This window comes from Lactuca virosa, chromosome 2, assembly GCF_052849685.1.
Source record: "Lactuca virosa cultivar CGN04683 chromosome 2, Lactuca_virosa_CGN04683_v6, whole genome shotgun sequence".
Classification (NCBI taxonomy): Eukaryota; Viridiplantae; Streptophyta; class Magnoliopsida; order Asterales; family Asteraceae; genus Lactuca; species Lactuca virosa.
The window spans coordinates 296,862,930-296,888,135 of NC_136427.1; the positions used below are offsets into that span (position 1 = coordinate 296,862,930).

At 39.5% G+C, this 25,206-nt stretch overlaps 1 protein-coding gene across 1 annotated transcript; it reads right to left on the reverse strand.

The window, feature by feature from the left end:
* Nucleotides 1-7,477: 7,477 nt before the first annotated feature.
* Nucleotides 7,478-8,687, reverse strand: LOC145157119 (putative WRKY transcription factor 70). The gene is made up of 3 exons (XM_079076244.1): nt 8,323-8,687; nt 8,078-8,176; nt 7,478-7,966 (listed from the first exon to the last, which is right to left on the reverse strand). The coding sequence occupies exons 1-3, from the start codon at nt 8,643-8,645 to the stop codon at nt 7,588-7,590; spliced, it is 801 nt and encodes a 266-aa protein (XP_078932370.1). The 5' UTR covers nt 8,646-8,687; the 3' UTR covers nt 7,478-7,587.
* Between the last annotated feature and the right edge of the window lie 16,519 nt (nt 8,688-25,206).

Sequence of the window (25,206 nt, forward strand, 5' to 3'; positions counted from 1 at the left end):
ACCATAAAGGGCTCCGACATAGTTTCCTACACTGCCAGATTCAGCGATCTGGTAGCGCTATGTCCGGGAATGGTCCCTTCTGAAGCGAAGAAGGTGGAAATGTACATTTGGGGGCTGGTGCCTCCATTTCAGGGGAATGTTCTAGCTTCCAACCCCACTACCTTCGATAGTGCCAAGCGATTAGCACAAAGGCTCATTAACCATGGGGTCCGAACCTCGTCAGCAACAACAACCGTAGCCATCTCAGAACCCTCCAAAACCGCCGACAACAAGCAGAAGTTCTGGGATGACAAGAAAAAGAAGAAAGCTGCCAAAAAGTAGCAGGTCGTAGCGGTTCATGCTACGATAGCACCTGCCGCTGCTGCGCCGATAAATCAGTACGCGAGAAACTTGCCAAAGTGCAACAAATGCAGCTTCCACCACAATGGACCCTGCCGGGAAATGCAGTGCTCTAACTGCAACAGGAAGGGGCACACTGCCCGTTTCTGCAAGGCTCCGACAAGGCCAATTACCCAAGTCCCCGGCGCTGGTGTGGGCCAGACTTGCTACGGTTGTGGCGAGGCGGACCACTACAAAAGGAACTGCCCGAAGGCAGGGAATGCCGGAGGAGTGGGTAGAGTTTTGGCTATAGGCCATGAGGAAGCGGTTGCCGACCCCACAATGGTCACTGGTACGTTTCTCCTCGATAACTCATATGCATGCATACTGTTTGATAGTGGAGCGGAGAGGAGTTTCGTGAACAAGAAATTTGCTCATTTGCTTAAACATAAATCGCATGCACTTAAAGAACCGTTCACTGTAGAAATGGCTAACGGGAAAACAGAGAGTACTAGCTGCATTTACATAGGATGTACACTAACACTAGATATTCATTCATTTCCAATCGACCTCATGCCGGTCTCAATTAAAAGTTTCGACGTCAAAATCAGCATGGATTGGTTGAGTTCTCATCGTGCCGACATTATGTGTTACGAAAAGGCTGTTCGTCTTAATCTGCCGTCTAGCGAAACTCTAGTTATCTACGGCGACAAACCCGACACAAACCTTCGCCTCATCTCGAGCATTCAAGCCCATAAATTCTTGCGAAAGGAATGTCGCGCATTCCTTGCTCATGTTGTCGATGTGGGCCAAGAGACGAAGGACATAAATAACATTCAAGTGGTACACGATTTTCCCGACATCTTTCCAGAAGAACTCCCCGGATTACCTCCGCAACATCAAGTCGAGTTCAGAATTGACTTAGTTCCAGGGGCTACCCCAGTAGCCAAATCGCCCTATCGTCTAGCACCAGCTGAGATGCAGGAGCTATCCAGTCAACTTAACGAATTGCTCAACAAGGGCTTCATTAGACCAAACTTCTCTCCATGGGGAGCACCGGTCTTGTTCGTCAAGAAGAAAGACGGATCGTTCCGTATGTGCATCGACTACAGAGAACTGAACAAACCGTGCTCCGTGGCAGTTTTCGGATGCAGGTATGGATAAGGATAATTGCTTTGATTATGATTTGAGAGTAGGCTCAGAGTAAACATTATTAGTTATGAATCAGATCTTTAAAAGAAATTTTTTTGCTTTCGAAGTATTTAGTAGCTTTTGCTTCTACCAGCGTAAGATTAGGCTCCTTCGTTGCATTAAGTAAGATAACAATATTTTATTGCCTTTTTCAATGTTTCTTATTTCTATTAGATAGGTGGTGTGTTTGTAGAAGGCTCCATCCAAATAAAATTAAAATGGACTCAGGTGGTATTTTAATTCTTGAAGGGAGAATCAAAATAAAGTTAATAGTATGTTTAAAGTGTTGTAGCTAGATAGTTGTCTGATTTTAACTTATTTTGATGTTTTCACTTGTTTTTTTTTTTCAGTTGCTTGTACGCTTTCTCAACAATCTGCCGTTCTTTTCTTTTTCATTATATTTTCGCCATTCCAAAAATAGAAGCGAGGATTATTTGCCTCGGGGTTAACTTGTATTGTTATTGTAAAGTTCTTGACCCCGTGATTTTCCTTTATCCACTTCATTATTTGTACTATTATACAACATTTCTATTTTTTTTATAACAGTTTATTTGTTGTAAATAGAAAGGTCCATCTCCTGTGGGATTTTTTTTTCTAAATTATTTAATAAATTGTTATTACAATATGAAAATGCTTCGCATTCCTGTGTTCTTGAAGTTTTTCACATTAAGGATTGGATCTTTAAATTAAAGCATAATGTCATATTGCTACATAAGCTTTATATTAATAGGTACCAAGCCAAACAAGAAACTGATTCTTTCAAAATAAGGATAGATATTTTGAAAGTCTCGCTTAGAATTTCATAAATTCATAGTTAAAAAACTCCGAAACACAACTATTTACACCCCCCTCCCCCCCCCCCCCCCCCCCCCCCCCACCAACCCACACGCACACAAAAAACCGTCCGCTGCATAATGCCGCATTATGCAGGTTAAAAGTTATTATGATTTTGATCTAAAGCCATTTTAGACGCAACTAACATTTGTCGAATTCTCTACACAAGTGTGTACAAAATTGCTCATAATTATGGTTATTATTATCTACACTTTTGAAAATAAATGAACATTTTCTTTTGAATAACTTACAAATTTTACAGCAATTAAGAAATACTTATCAAACCATGTTAAAAAAACGTTCCATTCAAAACTCAAACATTATCATAAAAAAAGAGCAATTTGCTTCATTTATTTAAGTTAAATCAAGAGAAAACATCAAATATTGGAGGAAAAAAACCGATTGTAATTATTTGACTTAACATGTAATTTAAATTATTTTTTTTATTTAATATTAAAAAATATTGAAATACAAGAAAAACTAAAAAAAATAATTCCAAAATTATTATATACATGACCATGACCAGTATAAAGTTAGAATATTAATTTTGTTTTTTAAATAATTCAGAATATTTTTTGTTTACCAAAAGTTGTATATATTTTTTGCAAGATGAAAGAATAAAAAAACTTATGGTCTTAAAAGATTTTTTTTTCATCCATCGCCACCTCCTCCTCTTCAATCCACCCCTCCAAAAGAACATGTCCGTGGAAATGAAAATATCCATCGAAAGATAATTAGTCATAGAAATGAAACGATATGCCCATGTTGCTTTACTTGGTTATTTTTATCGACGTAAAACTTATTTGTAATTCCAAAACAATATTATAATTTCATTTTTAAGCAAAAAACAACGTATTTTCATTTTTAAACAAAAAGAAGTAAAATATTTACTTGTAAATGAATTGCATGTTACCGAATAACAATGTTTTTTTTCTTTTAAATTTGCATTTTTAAACAAAAAAAAGTAAAATATTTACTTGTAAATGAATTGCATGTTACCGAATAACAATGTTTTTTTTCTTCTAAATTTGCATTAATGATTATTTTTTCAAATATGTTATAATGATTTATAAATTATATATTTTAGATACAATGGATACAACATAAAAAAATACCTATCCAATATCCACAGAAGCAATAAATACATTAGATTTTTTTTTGAACGGCCGGTTAGTTGTTAGATGTTAAATTCACCAAGTTAGTAAATTCGCCTATCCCTCCCTGAGGTTTGAACCCAAGACCTCCTGTCTAAGAGGCTTCCACCTCTACCAAGTGGGCTAGTCCCACATTGGCAATAAATACATTAGATAATACATTGTTGTGGAAACAAAATGAATCGGTAAATTTTAACTAAGGCTTAGTGATATTTATTAATACATTGTGTCTTATTGTTAATATGACATATTTCTTAAACAAACTAATCGATGAACTGAAACTAATCATTGACCGCTAAAAAGAAATTAATTATCGAAAAAACTATTCGCCGCCCGCCGCTTTGCGCGGGTAACAACTAATATATATATATATATATATATATATATATATATATATATATAGTTTTACATACTAATGTACACAAATTACTTGTAGTTCAAACGGTTGGTGGTCTGCTTTTATTTCAATTTTTTAAACAAATTAGTTTTCTTATATTTATGGGCCTTTTTCTATTCTCCGTGACCCTCAGTATCAAAGGACCGACCTGGGTGATATCAAAGTCATCGATGGAAGCTGCTTCATGTGGAGTTGCCCGGTTCAGGTGGGTATGATAGTGAGCACGTATCCTAGATACAAAAATCCAAATATTCAGCTACAATGCTTAAAAAAAATATATAATTTTGTCATTTTTTTTCATGTACCTCTCAGTGTTGTCAATTCCAATTCCCTCCCCGATCTTCAACTCTCCTTTCGTTTTCAAGTGAATGATGTTTTTCTATGAGGGATTTTTGCTCATTATCATAAATCAAAGTAAAAAATAAAAAATAATAATAATAATTCAGGATCATCAAGATAATATCACCAAGTTATACAAAATACCAACAAATTAAAGTGGAAAATAATTATTTAAACTTTTGTTCCATCCATGGTTCAACTAAGGAGCGCACCACAGTACAATGGTGTTTGCTTATGGTCCAACTATTATTTAATTTATTTTGTTATCGTAAATTTTATGATATATCATATGCATTATATATTTTTCTACAATGTCAAGAATGTATCCCAAGATTGAACATGGTCAAGGAATATCACATGTATATGTATCTCGCCCTTTGTTCCTAGTGGTCTTAGATTGTCCTATACAATATGAGATGAAACAGAGTGCTACAACGTATGAAGTAGGACTCTTCTTTTCAGTTGCAGTCAAAAATCTATGTGATTCATATTGAGTTTGAAACATTTAGGTGCTGTTTGTTTTTTCTGAGGCAAAATGTCTGCAGTCTGCGGACAACATCTGTAGACCTCTGCAGTAGAAGAGGTGGACCAAATGTCTGCAGTCTGAAAAAAGAAGACTGTTTGTTTTTTTAACATCTGCGGGCTACTAAAATAAACTGAAATCTAAATAAACTGATTTTTTCAAATTTCAAAGTGATTTTTTAATATTTTTATGACTTTGTTATAAATAATTAACGAATCAAGATCAACTTTTATGTATTATTGTATAAAAAATAAAAATAAAAATGGTATGAATTAACGTATATATTTGATAAAAACCAACAACTTTGGTTGCAAAGTTATAACTAAACATTATAATTAGTGATCAAATAATTTGATACATAACTGGATATAAATAAACTTCAATTTTTTCAATTAAATTCATTAAAAACGTATAATAAATATTTTCTCGAGAAATTGACGATACTGTATTAAATAATGTTTTACAAAATTTGGCAAAAAAAATTTAAGAATATATTATGATTTTTTTTCATATTTATATAAACAACTTCAACGATTATTATTGTAATAATCTTTATTTATAAATTTGTCAAAAATATCATGTTTGTATCGTCGAACATTTTTTTTAAGTTTTGTAATTTTTTTTCAAATTGTTTTTCTTAATAAAGTTGGAAAAAATATAAATTTAAAAAAAATAAAGATATATATGTTTTTTTTAGGGTAGAAGATGTCTGAAGACTTTAGAAGACTCTGGTCCACATCTGCGCCAAGAAGAGGGCGCACAGATATTTTTAGGCCTGCAGTCTTCAAAAAAACAAACAGTCTGCTAAAGCTAATGTCTGCGCGTGGTCTGCACGGCGCAGACAGAAGAGATCACACAGATCTGCAGACAAAAAACAAACACTACCTTAGACTTGAACTCCAATAATTGCTAAAATTGTTTGAAGCAAACATTGGTCCACGGTTTGTCAAACATCGGAAAACACCAAACACCAACTTGACACATTCAGCAATCAACATAGTTACACCATTTAAAACTTCGATACCACCGACTAGTACAAAATACCAAGTCAAAATAAATAACGACGTTATTAAACTTTCTTATATATTCAAGTAAACCATAAGAAAGCAATTTGTCAATTATATATATATATATATATATATATATATATATATATATATATATATATATATATATAAATTAAATAGTTCTTGAAAAATAGAAAATCAAAGTGTGACATCACTCTCATTGACAAAATAAGTAAGATGGTGCGGCACACTATGACAAAATTTCACAAATGGTCTATATGGTTTTGATGTTGTCCCAAAATAGTCTTTATAAAACCATTTTTTTTTTGCATGAATGATCCATTTGGATAAAACTCATTGTTCTAAAAAACGCGTCATTGCGTGCTTCAAGGCGTGCCATGGCGGGAGGCGTGGTGTAGACGTTACGAAAACGTTCAAGGCGGGTTTGTTAAGCGTGGCGCCCAAATAACGTGTCAAGGCGCGCCTTATCGCGATATGACGCGAGTTTTTTCAAGGCGCGAGTTTTTTTTTTATGATTTTTTTTACCGGGCCTAAAATAATTGAGTTTTTGTTAACTTTTTATATTAAATACTAATATAACACTTCTAAAAACTTGATATACTTGATAAAAATCAATAATTATATGATTTATCTCTTTTAATATATATAAAATAGTCACGCCTTGAAAAACGTCATGACTCGCCAAGGCTTGTCATGACTTAACTTTTAACTTGCTGCCAAGCCACACCTCACGTTATTTAGAACTTTGATAAAACCTTACACTCTAATACTCCTTATTGTGGATGTCCGTTTGAAGCATTTTGAGGGAATTTTGGATAAGTGTCATTTCCGACATTTTGTGAAACTTCGCCTAATTACAATTTGTGAAACTTCTCATAAAAACTATTTCTAACATTTAGTTATATAAATATTACATTTTCTATATTTTAGTTTTTTACCTTTTTTGTTTGATTTATTAAACATTATAAATATATTTTATTTAATATATAAATAATTCTTGTTATCTACGCTTTATCTAAAATATTTAAACTACAATACATCATTGGATATTTTTATTTTCTATTTTTATCTAAAATTATTTAAAATATAAAAACATCATTTTATCTACTTTTAATTTTTATGTAATATTATTTTCAAAACTTATCTTTATTTTTTTCTTAGACATATATATTTATTTTGATAAAAAAATATGATACGTTATTATTTATGTATCACAAACCTTTTAAACATATAAAACATTTTTATTTTCCTGTAGAGAAAATGAATTGAATGTAATCAATAACATACTATATATATGGTTATTTATTTTAGCATGTGTAGCAGCTTAAGTGGAAAAAAAAAAGGCTAAAATGATTATAAAGAATTAATTATTTTCTTAATAGCTAACAAACAAGTTTTAATTTTGCTTTGAAAACTGAGTATTTATTAATGAATATATTTAAAATTTGATAAAACTAAATAATTTTATTAAATTAAATATCAAAAGTTTATATCGAACCAATGTAAAATTTAGCGTATGTTATCAGATTTAACTTTTATTCAAACCAATTAAATTGAATTTTATTTGGTTATGTTTCAGTTAACATTTTTAAAGTCAATACAATTCATTGATTGTTAACTTTTATTTTTAATTTAAGCCTGAATGATTATATATAATTAGTCCGTTATTTAAATTCCAAGCACAAACAAGGTGTTTCTAGAATGTACATTACGTGTATGGTAGCATTGATATTAGAGCATAAACATAAAGAATGGACTAATACAATATTTCAATATTTAAAAAGATCCAACCATCGAATCAAACTAAGAAATAAATACATTGGCGAATGGGATATCACTTAAAATCCCATAGTTCTTGAAACATTCTAAATCATTAATCATAATCTCCTTCCAAACCAATGTAGTTAATGATTCTGTGTCCTTAGGTGATGATGGATCTTTTTCCAACGAGGGGTTAATTTGGACATTTGTAATAGTCAAAGGGTTGTCTAGTAAATTGTGATATATTTTAGAATTTTTACGATCAAGGACACCTCCATGGTGTGAGAAAGTGTTTGAAGGTGAGCACGTGTGATAGCCAAAATATGTGATGTGCAACATGTTTGTTTCGTCTTCCAACTTTTGAACTTGTTTTAAAGCTTTGCACCCAAGAACATGTTTGTGTGTACATCTGAAGTAACATCTACAAAAGCAAAAATATGATAGATTTAAAATTACAAATATGTTATATTGTCTTAAAGTATCATTTTAAAAATCGATAAAATACATTAAAAGAATTAAAAAGGATTACTACCGTGGGAATTTAGAGTTAAGGATCTCTTTTTGACCATATTTTCTCCATGAATAACCATCTTCAATCGTACAACTGGTTTTGACCCTTGAATCTATGGTCCTGCAAATTTTACTCAAGCAAGAACAAATCTGTTAACATAATAACTGTACTTATAAAAGAGAAAATATTCCTAGCTAGTTGAGTATTATATATTGTGACATAAATGCATCAAGTATTTGCATATTTGTAATCAAACTTGTGTGTACCTCCTCTTGTAAGAACCTCTTCGTTTCCTTACTCCCAGCGTCAGGTTCTTCCCAGTTTCCTCGGAGCAAAATTCTAGTACCCGGTCAAGGGAGCAAGCCAAACCCATATGGGGACTCACCGGAACCCTACAAAACTTGCCGGTATGGAAAGAGTTCAACACTGAAAGGCTGTCGACGAAAGATCCCATTATTTCCATCACAATATTATCCACAGAAACTGACCCATCGTTATCAACTTTCCGGCGAAGTAAGTTCTGCAACATCTTTGCAGAATTTCTTCCTTTAATTAGGATTTCAGCCACTCTTTCCTTGCTTTTATCCATTCCAAATAAGATACTGCAATTTAGAAAGTTAGTTATGAAGAATGTGTTTAATGTAGTATGTGAACTCAGAGGATTAGACGTTTATTTATGGTATGTAAAGAAAGAAATCTAGAAGCAATAGATATGACGTCATAATTTTAAGCCAATGTGACATCATCCAAATTCCTAAAGTTTATTAAAGTAACCAAAATCTTTCTTAAATTCATAATAACAATTCGATCGAACAAATATCCAAATATTCAATCCAAATTGTTTGATATGTCTGTTCATTTATATATAAACTTTGTTCATTTATATATAAACTAGTTTATAACCCATGAAAACCACGGTTACAAAATTAATTAAATTTTTATAATAAAAATTCAAAATTATTAATTAATTATTTTAAATAAATTATTAATTAAGTGATTTTTTTAGTTATATAATTTTTAATCATTGATTTAAATAAATATGTGAAATTATATCATTTTATAATTTGTATTAATTTTATTTTAATTGTTATTAATTTAATGTAATTAGAGTGGAAAAATTTTAAATTTGAAATTTGAAATTGAGTTGACAAGTGACATTTATTAATTAGGAGACATAATGTGGTGACACATGACAAAAAGAGAATAAAATATGCATTAATTAGGATGCCTAATAAAATGACACATGTTAAAAAGAGAATAAAACTATTCTTTTATTAAAATAGGGATAGAGATCAACTTAATTCTTCCTTAATGAACATAAAATATATGCACAAACAATGTACGGTCCTGGTTTATTTACTAACGTTACACACTCTATGTTTATTATTATTAGACTAATGGTGAAATCTTCCTACAAACTTTATTATTATTTTATTTCACTAATCTTTATTATTTAATTATTATATATATATATATATATATATATATATATATATATATATATATATATATATATATATATAAATCCAAAAGAGGTTAGGAATAGTATTCTTTTAGTTTTTAGGATTTTGCCACATAAGTTTGCTGAACTTGACACTTTTAGTCCTTAAAGTCAAAAATTTTACATTTTTTGCCTTTTGATTAAGTTTTTGTGCCTTAAGGTTTTTGCCACAAATCCTTAATGACTTTGACACTTTTAGTCCTTATATTCAAAGGTATTACATTTTGGTGTTTTTGCCACAATTCTTTAATGAATTTGACACTTTTTGTCCTTGTAGTCAAAAGTTTTACATTTTAATATAAAAAACACAAAAAAACCTCCTTTAAAATTTTGCCAACATATTTTCCCAACGTTAACAACTTTAATATTATTGCCACAACATTTTGGATTTTCTCCACCAGTATCCCTTTTTTTCGTTGTATACTTTTGACATCTAATTTTAAGAGTTGTCGACTTTCTTCCCTATTTATGGTGATTTACAATTTCAGCACATATCTTTTAAAGTTTGCCGATTTTTTCCATATTACCCCAAAAACGACATAGCCGCAGGTTCTTTACTAGTTATATTATTATTATTATCTAAATTCCCCTATAAACTTTGCTATTATTTTATTATATTCAACTCAACTTTTACTAACTTTATTATTATACAAATTTTCTTTCAAACTTGTTTATTCTAAGATCAATAAGACAACAATAATATGATTTTACGATAAGATAATAATGTAAATAAAATTATAAGAAAAATATATTTGGAACAAGTACTCCTCAATTTCCTTTTTCTTAATGAATATAACATAACAAAAATCTGAACCAAAAAATTTCTTTTGTTATCATATATCGTATGCTAAATCATAAGTAAAAATAATCTAAAAAAATAGTAATCTATTTTAACCACAATGACCATTTAGTTCTGTTGCAAATACCAAAAACCAAAGTACGCGATTGTTAATACATTATGCATTAAGCATTGAATGTATCCCAAGATCGAATATAGTCAAAGAAAATCATGTGTATATTTATCTCGTCCTTGTTCCTAGTCATCGTATACTGTCCTACACAAAATGAGATGAAACAAAATTGTAACATTTTGATGATGAGTTATTTTCAATTTTAACCCTAAGAATGAAAAATTATTGCATTTTGGCCCTTGTGCATGAGAAAGCTTGCAAAATGGCCCATAGTGGCATTTTGTAATTTTGTGGCGGACTCACGTACGCGGGGCGTACCTAACGTACACGGGGTGTACGTGTGTGATCCACAAACCCTAATTTTTAGGGTTTGGACCCTATTTAAACATCCTTAAGTCCCCAACCTACCTTATTTCATCAGCCTCCAACTTGCCTTCGTCCCCAAACAAACCCTAATCCACTTTTGAGCACTATTGAGCTTTGTGTGTGTGTGTGTGCTTTTTGGTCACCTTGAAGGAGAGAGGAAGAAGAGAAGATCATCTTGGAGGAGTAGGACTCTTTGGATCCAGATTCTAATCACCATTTGACATCACTTAGAGGTAAAAAGTTTTGAACTTGATGAAGATATGCATAGATCTAAGTTAGCTATGGGGTTTGTGTCATTTTGGTCCCATTAGTTTGGTATTTTGAGTATGAGCTACTCCAACCCATTCAAGCTGTCTTTTCAGACGTTTTGAGGTGTTTAGAAGCATAAAAATGTGGTCTTGATCATTTCTTCCTTTCCATGCATGTGCTATAAGGTCTTAATGGATTAAGTAGTTAAGCTTTTTAGTGTTAAGCACTTATTGGACATGCAAGACCATAAAGTTGGAAACTTTATGGTCAAAGACGTTATTTGGGTCTTGGATCTTACTTTGGACGTAAGGACTTGATGTATTAAGCTCTTAATGAGAAAAGAGGTTGAACAAGTGTGTATGTTGGGGGTACCAAGCGGTAAGTTGCGCGTACGCGGTCAAGGTCCCGAGTTCTGGGTCAGTCGGAGTACGCCCCACGTACAAATGAGTACACCCAGCGTACTCGGCAGGGTTGAATCAGATGGTTTGTTGACTTTGACCTTTGACCAAGTTTGACCTAAGTGTATTTTAGGTAATTTGAGTGGTATTTGATATTGTTCATTATTTGGTGTCTAGGTGACCAGTTGAGTTATCATTCAAAGTTGTGTTCTGTCAGATACCTTTTTCAGACTGAGAGGTGATTTTTCCTCACTATACTCGTGGGTCGAAGACACCAATGTTGGCCCGCTAGATTATTTATCCTGGTTATAGGATACTGTTATGCGAGTATGTTATTAAGTAGTAGATCTGCATGGTTATCTGTATTTTTCGGTTCTGTGTTTATTTTTGTTTGTTACATATGTCGATATATTGTGGTTGGGTTGAGACGGTCCTGCTTTATGCTGAAGGCCAAGACACCCGGGGAGGTCCAGATAGTTTGTAGGCCCTGCGAGATAGTCCAGTCAGTTCGAAGGCCCGTAGAGCGGTCCAGATAGTTTGTAGGCCCTGCGAGGCGGTCCAGTCAGGCTGAAGGCTCATAATTGCATGCTTTGTTTGTTTTGTAGTGTATTGGTACTTTGGTGGAACTCATTAAACTTTGGCTTACAGTCTTAGTTTATTGTTTCAGGTAATTCTGACGGTCGTGGAAAAGCGAAGGTGTGATCGTGCACATCTTCCTCTTTTATGTTATTGGGTCGTGGGAAAACTCTGATTTTGAATAATACTTTTGAAACAATGACTCTTTTGTAAACAATGTTGGTTAATGGTTGATTTTAAATTTTTAAATTTCTATGATTTTTGGGGTGTTACAAGTTGGTATCATAGCCCTGGTTTGAGATAATTGGATGAACGTTCGTGTGAATCCATACTCAAACTAGGGAACTGCAAAAGTTTTTAAACTGGTTTTTACAATTGTTTTCAAAAGTAGCCAAGGAAGGATGAGATGTGTACGATCAGCCAAAGCAAGAAAATATACCCCAAGTTACCCACACTGTTATTTGATATTATGTTTATGTTAGAATAACATGCTAGTGGCAGGCTAGGGATCTTCAGGAATTGCATGATATAATTGTCTGATATGTGATTCATGATATCCTAGGATTATTTCTTGTATGGAATTGACATCATTACTGTAGTTGCTTAGTGTATGCATCATAGTTGTACATAACTAAGATTCTATAGCCTGAGAATGTTTGGTTTGGCCTTATTTTATGTTCTTGTTTTATGAAGGGCTTAGGGTAGAATCAAGTATTCAACTGTCTATAGGATCCAGTGTTATGCATGATTAGCATACACGGGTGTTGCAGGGTTGGTAGAAGTTTCATGGATGGGTTATGTGTGAGCATTGACCAATTGAGGAATGTCTAGCCTTTCTATAGGAAGTGAGAATAGGATGTATGCATATTTTAGTGTGTGTTGTTAGGGTTGTTATGATGATCTTCTAAGACAAATACGAGTAGGTGTGGATGGTAGTATGGGCCCGTACTATCGGAAACGTAGGACCCATATGCGTAGCAGGGAAGTCATAACCCCTAGGGTTTCGTTAATTAGAATAGCTCGTATGGTATGAAATGCGTCTTGTCTGATATTTTCTGGTTTAAATTTAGTATGGTGCTTACGAGGGGATCAGGTTTAGGAGTTGGAGCGGGTGGCCAACATAGGCCATGGTTAACGATCAGATTAGGGAGTTTATTTTTGCAGAGGTTGTTACTGCTGTCCGGGATACCGGTGTTGTTTGGGTCTATCAAGACCGCCATAATTGAGCTTTTCGAAGATCGTTATGTGGCACTTTCTGAGGCTGTTGTTGCTGCAGCTACCACAACTGTTGCAATCACTGGGGTTCGTGGAGAAAGAGCCTTCCAGTACCGGAACTTCGATAATATGAAGCCCCCGGTGTTCGATGGAGTGCATGATCCGATCATTGCGATGAGGTGGTTATTCGATGTTGAGGGGTGTTTCTTTACGTGATCCTACCCTGCTGACCAGAAGGTCAAGTACGCCACGAACCTTCTTCGATCAGGAGCGAAGGACTGGTAGAGATTGGTGACTGGTTCGTACACCCCTGAGCAGAGGGATGCTATGACATGGGAGCAGTTCTCTGAGATGTTTCGCATGAGATATGTTCTTTTGGTAGAGCGAGAGAGGATGACACAGGAGTATTTGGATATGAGGCAGGGCACTGAGTCGGTGAATGAGATCACCAAGATGTTTATTGAGAGGGCTCTGTTTTGTCCTGAGTTTGCTGCTTCTGAGCAAGTTCAAATGACCCGATACTTAAGCATGCTCAAGACAAACATCCGCCAGTTTGTATCCACTAAACACTATGGTACACTTGTGGAGCTTCAGGAGGCCGCGAAGAGGTGGGAGATTGAGATGGAGCTCCAGGCTAAAGAGGGGAGGCATGCTCCGGTGCGGGCACAACCTGAGGCAAAGCGGTTCAAGGCTGCTGATGTGAGATCTGGGGGTCATAGGGGCCGCACTTGTGGCAAGTACGACAAGGTTCATGATGGTTCTTGTCGATCTTCTTCTGGGCGCCACAAATATGGCAAGGAGGGGCATTATGCCAAGGATTGTCGCCAGCAGCTCCTAGGACCGATCAATATGTTCTGTTATCATTGTGAGCAGGTTGGCCATATTAAGGCCAACTATCCTTTGCTCACTGCAGGACCAACGCAGGCTCCAACACCAGCTACATTGAGGATCACCGATGGGCGCCAGGGTAGGGTGGAACCCCCGAGGGCTCGAGGTCGTGCTTTTCAGCTCACATCATAGGAGGCCAGGGCGACACACGAGTCTTTCCTTTATATCTCAGCCTTTTATTAGGGGTTTCGATATGACCCTTGGAGAGCTGGAGTGTCCGTTGCGGGTTTCTATCGCCAACGAACATGAGATTTCTGCATCGAGTGTTTTCCGGGATTGTGTTCTAGAGATTTTTGGGGTTCCTTACTCGATTGATCTGATCCCTGTTCCCATGGGAGACATGTGTGTGAATGTAGGGATGGACTGGCTGAGTAGATTCAGGGCTATGATCGATTACGAGGGTCAGCGGGTGATAGTTCAAACCCCAAGTGGGGGAAAACTGGTCAATTATGGAGAGGATACCTGATAGTTTATTTTATTTCCTTATATTTTATACTTTATTTTAGAATTTTTAGCTCTTAAAATTAGTATTGCATTATATATTCTTTATTTTATTTATCATGGATCATGTCGTGTACTTTCTATTTTGCATGAGCTATTTTGCAGGTTTTTGGAGCTCGTTGCAGTTGTGGTTAGCTTGGAGATGTGCTTTATGGGCTTTACAGGCGTAATTGAGCTCTACGGATCCATCAAAGAAGATTTGGGCTTAAATTGTTGAAGACTTGGATGAAGTGGGCTTATGAAGATGGGTCTTGGATTCTTATTTTGGGCTCGGACTATCCACATTTGAAGCTTGAAGATGATTGGCCAAATTTGAATCATGTGAGGTGTGGAGGGGACCAAGGGAATCTTGAGTAGTGGGGTGGTGTAGTGGAGAAAAAAAGAGCCAATAGCATTCCAGTAACACTTGCGAGGGTGGAGTCTCAGTCGCACAGCACTTGTGAGGATACCCGTGCAACTACATGGTTTGGGGCATTTTTGTCATTTTGCTCATGATTTACTTTGGGGGTTAGGTCTAGCAGCTCATACTTCGATTTTCCACCATTAGAGCACCTGGGAGGCGATTTTTGAGAGCTTGATACATATTCTTCTCATCTTTCTAAGTAATTGTTAGTTTCTTGATGCAAAAACACCTTTGTGATTGTTATCTTGTTTCCATGAGTGGCTAGTTTCTTTATTTTGGTTTACATTGGCTAAAACCTTTGAATATTTGTGGGTTTTGAAGGATTCATGCTTTATTGTCATTTATCTTATGTTATGATTCTGGTTCATTTTTCTTTTACTTGTTTAATACTTTGATAATGAGCTTGGTACTTGAATAAGCAATTATTGGTTTATTTCTTTGGTTTAGCATTGAATCATTGAATTTACTTAGAACAAGGGCTTTATGATGGTAGAAATCATCTCTATCTGTAACGCCCCGATTCTCAGGTATTGATTTAAATAAGAATTTCTTTGATTTCAAGGTCTACTCGACGAGTTGGTTACCCTACTCGTCGAGTAGCAGCGGGTTGGTCCACGTATTTTAGTGACATACTCACCGAGTCCAAGAAGGGACTTGACGAGTAGGAGCTGGCAGATGAAACCCTAAATCCTGGGGTTTTGCACCCTATTTAAAGAATCATAAGCCTCATTCAGCCTCTTTACAGTCTCTTGAGAGTCCAGAAAACCCTAATCCGTGTGGTGCTTCATTCTTGTGTGTTTTAAGCTTTAGAAAGTGGATCTTTGTAAGAAGAGCTTGGAGGGCAAGAGGCTAGAAGAAAGGAACGTGTGGGGATCTGATATCTACCTCAGTTAGCATCTTTTGGAAGGTATCAAGTTGTTACCTTTACCTCTTTTCATTCTAGATCTATTTTGGGTGGATTTTAGGGATTTTCTATCTAATTAGGAAGCCTTTCTTATGTTTGAGCTAAGATATGAGGTTGCAACCTCAGATCTGAACTCTCTTAGGTCTCTAAGTCCATAAAGTTTCCATATTTTGCAAGAATGAGACTCTCATAAGGTGTAAAGCTCCATTAGAAGCTTAGATTGGTCATTTAGAGTCTCTAGGGCCTTGCATGCACGTAAAGTTTGCAACTTTACGTGATAAACATGCCTTAGAAGCTCGGATCTGCAATATGGAGCCGCTGCATGGATTAAAAAGTACCTGTATTGATGAAGGTCTGAAGAGACTTGGCGACTTGCATAGTCAACTCACCGAGCCACATGAAGATGGTCCTGTACTCGGCGAGTTGGATGAACAACTCGGCGAGTCCGATGAAGATTGCCTTGGACTCGACGAGTCAGCCGAATGACTCGGCGAGTCGGTTAGGGTTTTTCCAACCTTCGGACGCGTATGAACTCTGCGAGTTGTAAGGGGAAAACTCGGCGGGTTGGACAAGGGGTTACAACCACTGACACTAGGAACTCGACGAGTCACTCGAGTGACTCGGCGAGTTGGCGAGTCATGCCAGGAACTCGGCGAGTAGCTAAGGGTACTCGACGAGGTGAGGTCAACATGGACTATTGACCTTGAAAGTTGACTTGGACTTTGGCAAGTGTTGACTATTGGACTTCTGGGAGTATCTTGGAAACCTATGAACTTTGTGATGTGTCAGATATAGGCGGTGAAGTTTGTGGTGGTGATCCGGGAGTTGAGCTTTCTAGTTTCAGACGACAGTTGCGAGGTGAGTTATCCTCACTATACTCAAGGGTCTAAGGCACCAAGGCCGGCCCTTTGGATTGTTATATGGTTATGTTATGCTAGTATGATCTGTTAGGTCAGTATCCTAGAGGGTAGGATAATATTATATGATATGTGGTATGATCTGTTAGATCGGCATCCTAGTAGATGAGAAAGTGTTATGTGCTATGTGGTATGATCCGTTAGATCAAGTATTGTCTATAGACTGTTATGTGATTATTTGTTATATGTACACATGTTTGTTTGGCGGTTGAGGCTTATCTGCTTTGTGCGAAAGCCAATAGACCTGGGCATTACAACCTGTTGGTTGTGGTCCGTGAGTATTCCATCCCGAGGATGACTGGAATCATAGTATGCGGGCATTCCAACCTGTTGGTTGTGGGCCTGGGGTATACCATCCCGAGGATGATTGGACCCATAGTATGTTGGCATTCCAACCGGAAGGTTGAGGGCCTGGGGTATTCCAACCCGATGGTTGACTGGACCCATAGTATGTTGTTTATGATTATGTGTATTGTTGTGGGTATGGGTATTTTGGGGGAACTCACTAAGCTCTTGGGCTTACAGTTTCGGTTTATTGTTTCAGGTACATTAGGGGATCGCGGAAAGGCGAAAGCGTGATCGTACAGCTCCTCATGTTTTGTTTATGTTTCTGGGAGAACTCTGATATTATACATTTTGAAAACAAAGTTGTAATGATTTTTAATGGTTTGAAATGTTTTTAAAAGTTTTAAATCGGCTTGAATTTTTGGGTGTTACAAGTTGGTATTAGAGCCTTGGTTTGAGTGAATTGGAGGAACACTCGTGTAACTCCAGTCTCAAATCAAGGAAAGGATTTTCAAAATGATTTTAAAAAGGTTTTCAAAATAAGTAAAGGAGGATGCAGGGTGTACGATCAGCCGGAGCCAGTAAGTAGACCCCAAAATACCATACAGTTATTTGATATTGCAATGTGTTAGAACAACATGCTAGTACTAGGCTAGGGATCTTCAGGAATTGCATGATAGAATTTCCTGATTGTATGATGCCTGATAGCCTAGGGTTTTCCTTATATGAAATTGACATCATTACTGTAGTTGCTTAGTGTATGCATCACGGCCGTACATAATTAAGATCTTATAGCCCGAGAATGTTCGATTTAGCCTTATGTTCTGTTCTTGTTTGATTGGGAGCTTAGGGTAGGATTGGATATTCGAAAGTCTATAGGGTCCAGCGTTATGTATGGCTAGCATACACTAGTGCTGCAAGGTTGGTGGAAGTTTCATGGATAGGTGGGTTGTGTGAGGCCGGGAGGCCAGTTATGAGATATTTAACATTCCTCTAGGAGTGAGGATTGAGCGCTCGCCATGTGTGTATTCGGTTAGAGCGTTGTGGTGATACTTGAGACAAATATGGGTAGCTGTGGAAGGTAGTAGGGGCCCATACTACTGAAAGCACAAGACCCATACGCGTAGCAAGGAAGTCACAACCCCTAGGGATTAGTCGGGAGTTGGTTCCCGGTTATTTATGCGGATTGTCTGATATCTTCCTATTATGTTTCAGTATGGCAGTTACGAGGCGTTTCACGACAGGGTCCGGATCAGGATCAGGACAGGGTGATCAGGAGGCCCCAGTGGCACCTGAGATTATCGGCCAGGAGGGGCCAGTGTTGATAGAGGATCGGGTCAGGGAGATCATCCGCGAGGAGGTGGTGGAGATTGTCCGGGGTCAGATTCCGGAGTTTTTTGGGACTATAAAGTCCGCTATGATGGAGTACTTTGATGACAGATATGCAGCCCTCGCTGAGACAGCTGCCGCTGTAGCGACTGCGGTAGGAGGGGGAGTGGGGCGAGTTTTTCAGTACAGGGACTTCGATAACACGAAGCCCCCTACTTTTGATGGGACGTAGGATACCATCAAGGGTATGAGGTGGATCTCAGATGTGGAGGGGTGTTTCTTCACATGCTCGTGTCCTACTAACCAGAAGGTCAGGTGTGCTCTGAACCTGCTAAGGTCCGGGGCCAAGGACTGGTGGAGACTTGCGACTGGGTCGTACACTGATGATCAGAGAGCTGTTGTTACTTGGGAGCAGTTCAGGGACATGTTCCGCGCCTGTTACATTCCGCGGGTCGAGCGGGAACGTTTGGCACAGGAGTTTCTGAGTTTGAGACAGGATGGGGAGTAGGTGATGGAGATCACACATATGTTCAGTGAGAGGGCGATGTTTTGCCCGGAGTTTGCTTCTGAGCAGGCCCAGATGACCCGTTATCTAAGCATGCTCAAGACGGATATCCGTCAGTTTGTGTCTACCCAACGATATGATCCTCTTCTGGAGTTGCAGGAGGCCGCCAGACGGCGTGAGTTGGAGATTGAGTTGCAGTTGAGAGAGCAGCGGCAGGCCCTAGCACAGTCAGAGTCGGTACCAAAGCGGTCCAAGGCTGCTGATACTAGGACTGGGGGACAGCCAGGCCGCACTTGTGGGAAGTGTGGGAAGGCTCATTCAGGGATGTGTCGAACAGGGAGTGGGTGTCACCGATGTGGAAAGCAGGGCCATCTGGCCAAGGATTGCAGGCAGCCGACTCTGACTTCCGGAGTCAGGCTTTGCTATCATTGTGAGCAGGTGGGCCATATGAAGGCCCAATGTCCTCTACTAGCCGCCAAGCCGGCGCAGGCTCCAGCGCTGACTACACTGAGGATTACCAATGGGAGGCAGGGTAGGGCAGAGCCCCCGAAGGCTCAGGGTCGTGCCTTTCAGCTTACGGCCGAGGAGGCCAAGGCAACACCAGATGTGGTTGCTGGTATGTTTCTATCCTTTATCTCATTTACTATATTTGTTGTATGCTTATCTGTTGTACCTGTGATTAGGTACGTTTCTAGTGAACTCCTTACCTGCATTGGTTTTGTTTGACTCGGGAGCGAGTCGGTCTTTTGTATCTTAGACATTTAGTAGGGAGTTCAGAGTGCCAGTAGGCGAGCTAGAGTGTCCGTTGCGAGTCTCTATCGCCAACGGACACGGGGTTTCTGCTTCTTCGATCTACCGAGGGTGTGAGATGGAGATCTTCGGGGTACCTTTTCCGATAGACTTGATTCCGATCCCCATGGGGGATGTAGGCATGATTGTGGGGATGGACTGGCTCAATCATTTCGGTGCCATGATTGATTGCGAGGGTCAGCGGGTAATGGTTCGAACCCCAAGTGGGGGAGAGTTGATTGTATATGGTGAGGGCACGAGAGTGGGATCAGGGTTTTGTTCAGCCGCCAAGGCTCGACAGTATATTCAGCATGGGGGTGCGGGTTACCTAGCGTATGTATTGGATACGCGAGCCAGGGATCAGATTTCGGTTTCCGATGTTCCTGTGGTCAGGGAGTTTGTAGATGTGTTTCCGGAGGAGTTGCCAGGGATACCTCCGGAGAGGCAGGTCGAGTTTTGGATCGACCTGGTGCTTGGTGCGGCCCCTTATCGCCAAGGCGCCGTACCGTTTGGCGCCACCCGAGATGCAGGAGCTGTCGATACAGCTGCAGGAAATGTTGGGCAAGCAGTTTATCCGACTTAGCACTTTTCCATGGGGAGCACCGATTCTTTTTTTTTTCGGAAGAAGGACGGTTCGCACCGGATATGCATCGACTACCGGGAGTTGAACAAGTTAACGGTGAAGAACCGTTACCCACTCCCGAGGATAGATGATCTCTTCAATCAGTTGCAGGGCGTATCTTGGTTTTCCAAGATCGATTTGAGATCCGGGTATCACCAGGTTGAGTGAGGGAGGAGGACGTGGAGAAGACCGCGTTTCGGACGCGTTATGGACATTACGAGTTCGTGGTGATGCCGTTTGGGCTCACCAACGCGCCAGCAATATTTATGGATCTGATGAACCAGGTCTGCAGACCGATGCTCGATCGTTCGGTCATTGTGTTCATAGATGATATCTTGGTGTATTCCAAGATCCGAGAGCAGCATGAGGAGCATCTACGGGAGTTATTGGGAGTCTTGAGGCGAGAACAGATCTATGCCAAGTTCTTGAAGTGTGAGTTTTGGTTACGAGAAGTCTAGTTCCTTGGACACCTCGTTAACCAGGAGGGGATTTCGGTCGATCCATCCAAAATCGAGGCGGTCATGCAGTGGGAGGTTCTGAAATCTCCCTCGGACATCAGGAGCTTTTTGGGATTAGCAGGGTACTACCGGAGATTCATTCAGGATTTCTCCAAGATTGCAGTACCCCTCACTCGTCTGACGAGGAAGGGGGTGGATTTTCGATGGGTCCCTGAGCAGCAGAGGGCGTTTGAGACCCTCCGACAGCGGTTGTGCGAGGCCCCGGTCTTGACACTCCCGGAGGGAGTTGAGGATTTTGTGGTGTTCTGTGATGCATCCATCACAGGTTTAGGGGCGGTCCTCATGCAGAGAGGACGAGTGATAGCCTACGCACCACGGCAGCTGAAGCCGCATGAGACGTGATACCCTACGCATGATTTGGAGCTGGGAGCGGTGGTGTTCGCCCTCAAGATATGGAGACATTACCTTTATGGGGTCCGTTGTACCATTTACACAGATCACAAGAGCTTGAGACATATCATGGATCAGCCGAACCTGAACATGAGGCAACGCAGGTGGCTGGATGTAGTCAAGGACTACGATTGCGAGATCCTTTACCACCCTGGTAAAGCGAATGTGGTTGCGGATGCTTTGAGCTGCAAGTCAGCTGGGTCTTCCACCCCAACGGTATGTATGAGGATAGCGGTGGATTCTCCGCTTGTGAGTTTGATCAGAGATGCCCAGGTTGAGGGCATGCGACCGTAGAATTGGAAGCTGGAGAGGATCAAGGGTGAGAATGCCCGGTTTATGCAGGATAGTCGGGGATTATTGGCCCGATGCGGTCGGGTCTGGGTTCCGATGTCTGGTGGGGTCAGGCAGACGGTCATGGAGGAGGCTCATAAGTCTCATTTTTCTCTTCACCCGGGGGCCACCAAGATGCATAGAGACCTGAGTTTGAGTTACTGGTGGCCATGTATGAAGCGAGAAATTGCTTGGTATGTCGAGAGGTGCTTGACCTGCAGGATGGTCAAGGCCGAACATCAGAGGCCGCATGGTAAGCTACAGCCTCTAGATATTCCCATGTGGAAATGGGAACAAATCACGATGGATTTCATTACCAAGTTGCCGAGGACGGCGAAGGGATTTTATGCTATATGGGTCATTGTGGATCGATTGACCAAGAGTGCCCATTTCTTGGCTATTCGGGAGAGTTCGTCGGCCGAGAAGTTGGCCGAAATATATGTCCGCGAGATTGTTGCTCGCCATGGGGTTCCAGTCTCCATTATCTCCGACCGAGATGTTAGATTTACCTCCCGCTTCTGGCAGAGGTTCCACGAGGAACTGGGCACGCGGTTGCACTTCAGCACAACATTTCACCCCTAGATAGATGGTCAGAGCGAGTAGACTATTCAGACCATCGAGGATATGCTGAGGGCGTTTGTCATTGACTTTAGTGGGAGCTGGGATTCCCACCTCCCGCTTGCGGAGTTCGCCTACAACAACAACTATCATTCCAGCATTGGCTCCCCACCTTTCGAGCTGTTGTATGGACGGAGATGTCGCACCCCAGTTTTTTGGGGTGAGGTCGGACACATGGTGATGGGACGGACGAAACTAGTCTTGCAGACCACCGAGAAGATTCAGCAGATTAGGCAGTGGCTGCAGACCACTTAGAGTCGACAGAAGAGTTACGCCGACAGACGCCGATCTGAGCTAGAATTTCAGGTAGGTGATATGGTTCTCCTAAAAGTCTCACCCTGGAAGGGTGTGATCCGCTTCAGGAAAAGGGGGAAATTGAGTCCCTGTTACATTGGGCCGTTCAGGATCATTGCCAGGGTTGGCAAGGTGGCTTATAGACTATAGCTACCGGAGGAGCTTCGTCGGATCCACAACTCTTTCCACGTTTCGTAGTTGCGAAAGTGCATTATGGATCAGGAGGCAGTGGTGTCACTGGATAATATTCAAGTCGATGAACGCCTGAATTATATGGAGAGGCATGTGGCCATACTGGAGAGGAAGACGAAAGTTCTAAGGAACAAGGAGATACCTTTGGTGAAGGTACAGTGGGAGCATCGTAGGGGGTCCAAGTGGACGTGGGAGCCAAAGGCAGAGATGCGGGAGCACTATCCGGAACTGTTCGCCGCAGCAGACTTCGAGGACGAAGTCTAGTTCAAGTGGGGGAGAATTGTAACGCCTCGATTCTCAGGTACTGATTTAAATAAGAATTTCTTTGATTTCAAGGTCTACTCGATGAGTTGGTTGCCCTACTCGTCGAGTAGCATCGGGTTGGTCCACATATTTTAGTGACCTACTCACCGAGTCCAAGAATGGACTTGATGAGTAGGAGCTGACAGATGAAACCCTAAATCCCGAGGTTTTGCACCCTATTTAAAGAATCATAAGCCTCCTTCAGCCTCTTTACAGTCTCTTGAGAGTCCAGAAAACCCTAATCCGTGTGGTGCTTCATTCTTGTGTGTTTTAAGCTTTGGAAAGTGGATCTTTGTAAGAAGATCTTGGAGGGCAAGAGGCTAGAAGAAAGGAACGTGTGGGGATCTAATATCTACCTCAGTTAGCATCTTTTGGAAGGTATCAAGTTGTTACCTTGACCTCTTTTCATTCTAGATCTATTTTGGGTGGATTTTAGGGATTTTCTATCTAATTAGGAAGCCTTTCTTATGTTTGAGCTAAGATCTGATGTTGCAACCTCAGATCTGAACTCTCTTGGGTCTCTAAGTCCATAAAGTTTCCAGATTTTGCAAGAATGAGACTCTCCTAAGGTGTAAAGCTCCATTAGAAGCTTAGATTGGTCATTTAGAGTCTCTAGGGCCTTGCATGCACGTAAATATTGCAACTTTACGTGATAAACATGCCTTAAAAGCTTGGATCTGCAATATGGAGCCGCTGCATGGCTTAAAAAGTACCTGTATTGATGAAGGTCTGAAGAGACTTAACGAGTTGCATAGTCAACTCGATGAGCCACATGAACATGGTCCTGTACTCAGCGAGTTGGATGAACAACTCTGCGAGTCCGATGAAGATTGCCTTGGACTCTGCGAGTCAGCCGAATGACTCGGCGAGTCGGTTAGGGTTTTCCCAAACTTCGGACGCGTATGAACTCGACGAGTTGTAAGGGGAAAACTCGGCGGGTTGGCCAAGGGGTTACGGGCACTGACACTAGGAACTCGACGAGTCACTCGAGTGACTCGGCGAGTTGGCAACTCATGTCAGGAACTCGGCGAGTAGCTAAGGGTACTCGACGAGGTGAGGTCAACATGGACTGTTGACCTTGAAAGTTGACTTGGACTTTGGGCAAGGGTTGACTATTGGACTTCTGGGAGTATCTTGGAAACCTATGAACTTTGTGATGTGTCAGATATAGGTGGTGGTGTTTATGGTGGTGATCCGGGAGTTGAGCTTTCTAGTTTTAGACGACAGTTGCGAGGTGAGTTATCCTCACTATACTCAAGGGTCTAAGACACCAAGGCCGGCCCTTTGGATTGTTATATGGTTATGTTATGCTAGCATGATTTGTTAGGTCGGTATCCTAGAGGGTAGGATAATATTATATGATATGTGGTATGATCTGTTAGATCGGCATCCTGGTAGATGGGATGGTGTTATGTGCTATGTGGTATGATCCGTTAGATCAAGTATTTTCTATAGACAATTATGTGATTATTTGTTATATGTGCACATGTTTGTTTGGCGGTTGAGGCTTATCTTCTTTGTGCGAAAGCCAATAGACCTGGGCATTCCAACCTGTTGATTGTGGGTCGTGAGTATTCCATCCCGAGGATGACTGGACTCATAGTATGTAGGCATTCCATCCTGTTGGTTGTGGGCCTGGGGTATACGATCCCGAGGATGATTGGACCCATAGTATGTTGGCATTCCAATCGGAAGGTTGAGGGCCTGGGGTATTCCAACCCGATGGTTGACTGGACCCATAGTATGTTGTTTATGATTATATGTGTATTGTTGCGGGTATGGGTATTTTGGGGGAACTCACTAAGCTCTTGGGCTTACAGTTTCAGTTTATTGTTTCAGGTACATCAAGGGATCGCGGCAAGGCGAAGGCGTGATCATACAACTCCTCATGTTTTGTTTATGTTTCTGGGAGAACTCTGATATTATACATTTTGAAAACAAAGTTGTAATAGTTTTTAATGGTTTGAAATGTTTTTAAAAGTTTTAAATCGGCTTGAATTTTTGGGTGTTACACTATCTTATGGATCATAACTCCTTTATGGATGTGTAAGCATTGCCATCCTCTAGGAATTGTTGGATTCCTTCATTCTTAAGGCTAATCAACTTTCTTGGGTTTAATTGCTTCAATTGAATCCTTGATTTTGAT

Excerpts from the sequence above, each read along its gene's own strand:
- LOC145157119 (XM_079076244.1), bottom strand. The coding sequence starts at position 8,645 with ATGGATAAAAGCAAGGAAAGAGTGGCTGAAATCCTAATTAAAGGAAGA. Across the intron at positions 8,177-8,322 it reads AGAGGTTCTTACAAGAGGAG|GACCATAGATTCAAGGGTCA; the intron begins GTACACACAAGT and ends TAAAATTTGCAG. Across the intron at positions 7,967-8,077 it reads CTTAACTCTAAATTCCCACG|ATGTTACTTCAGATGTACAC; the intron begins GTAGTAATCCTT and ends TTGCTTTTGTAG.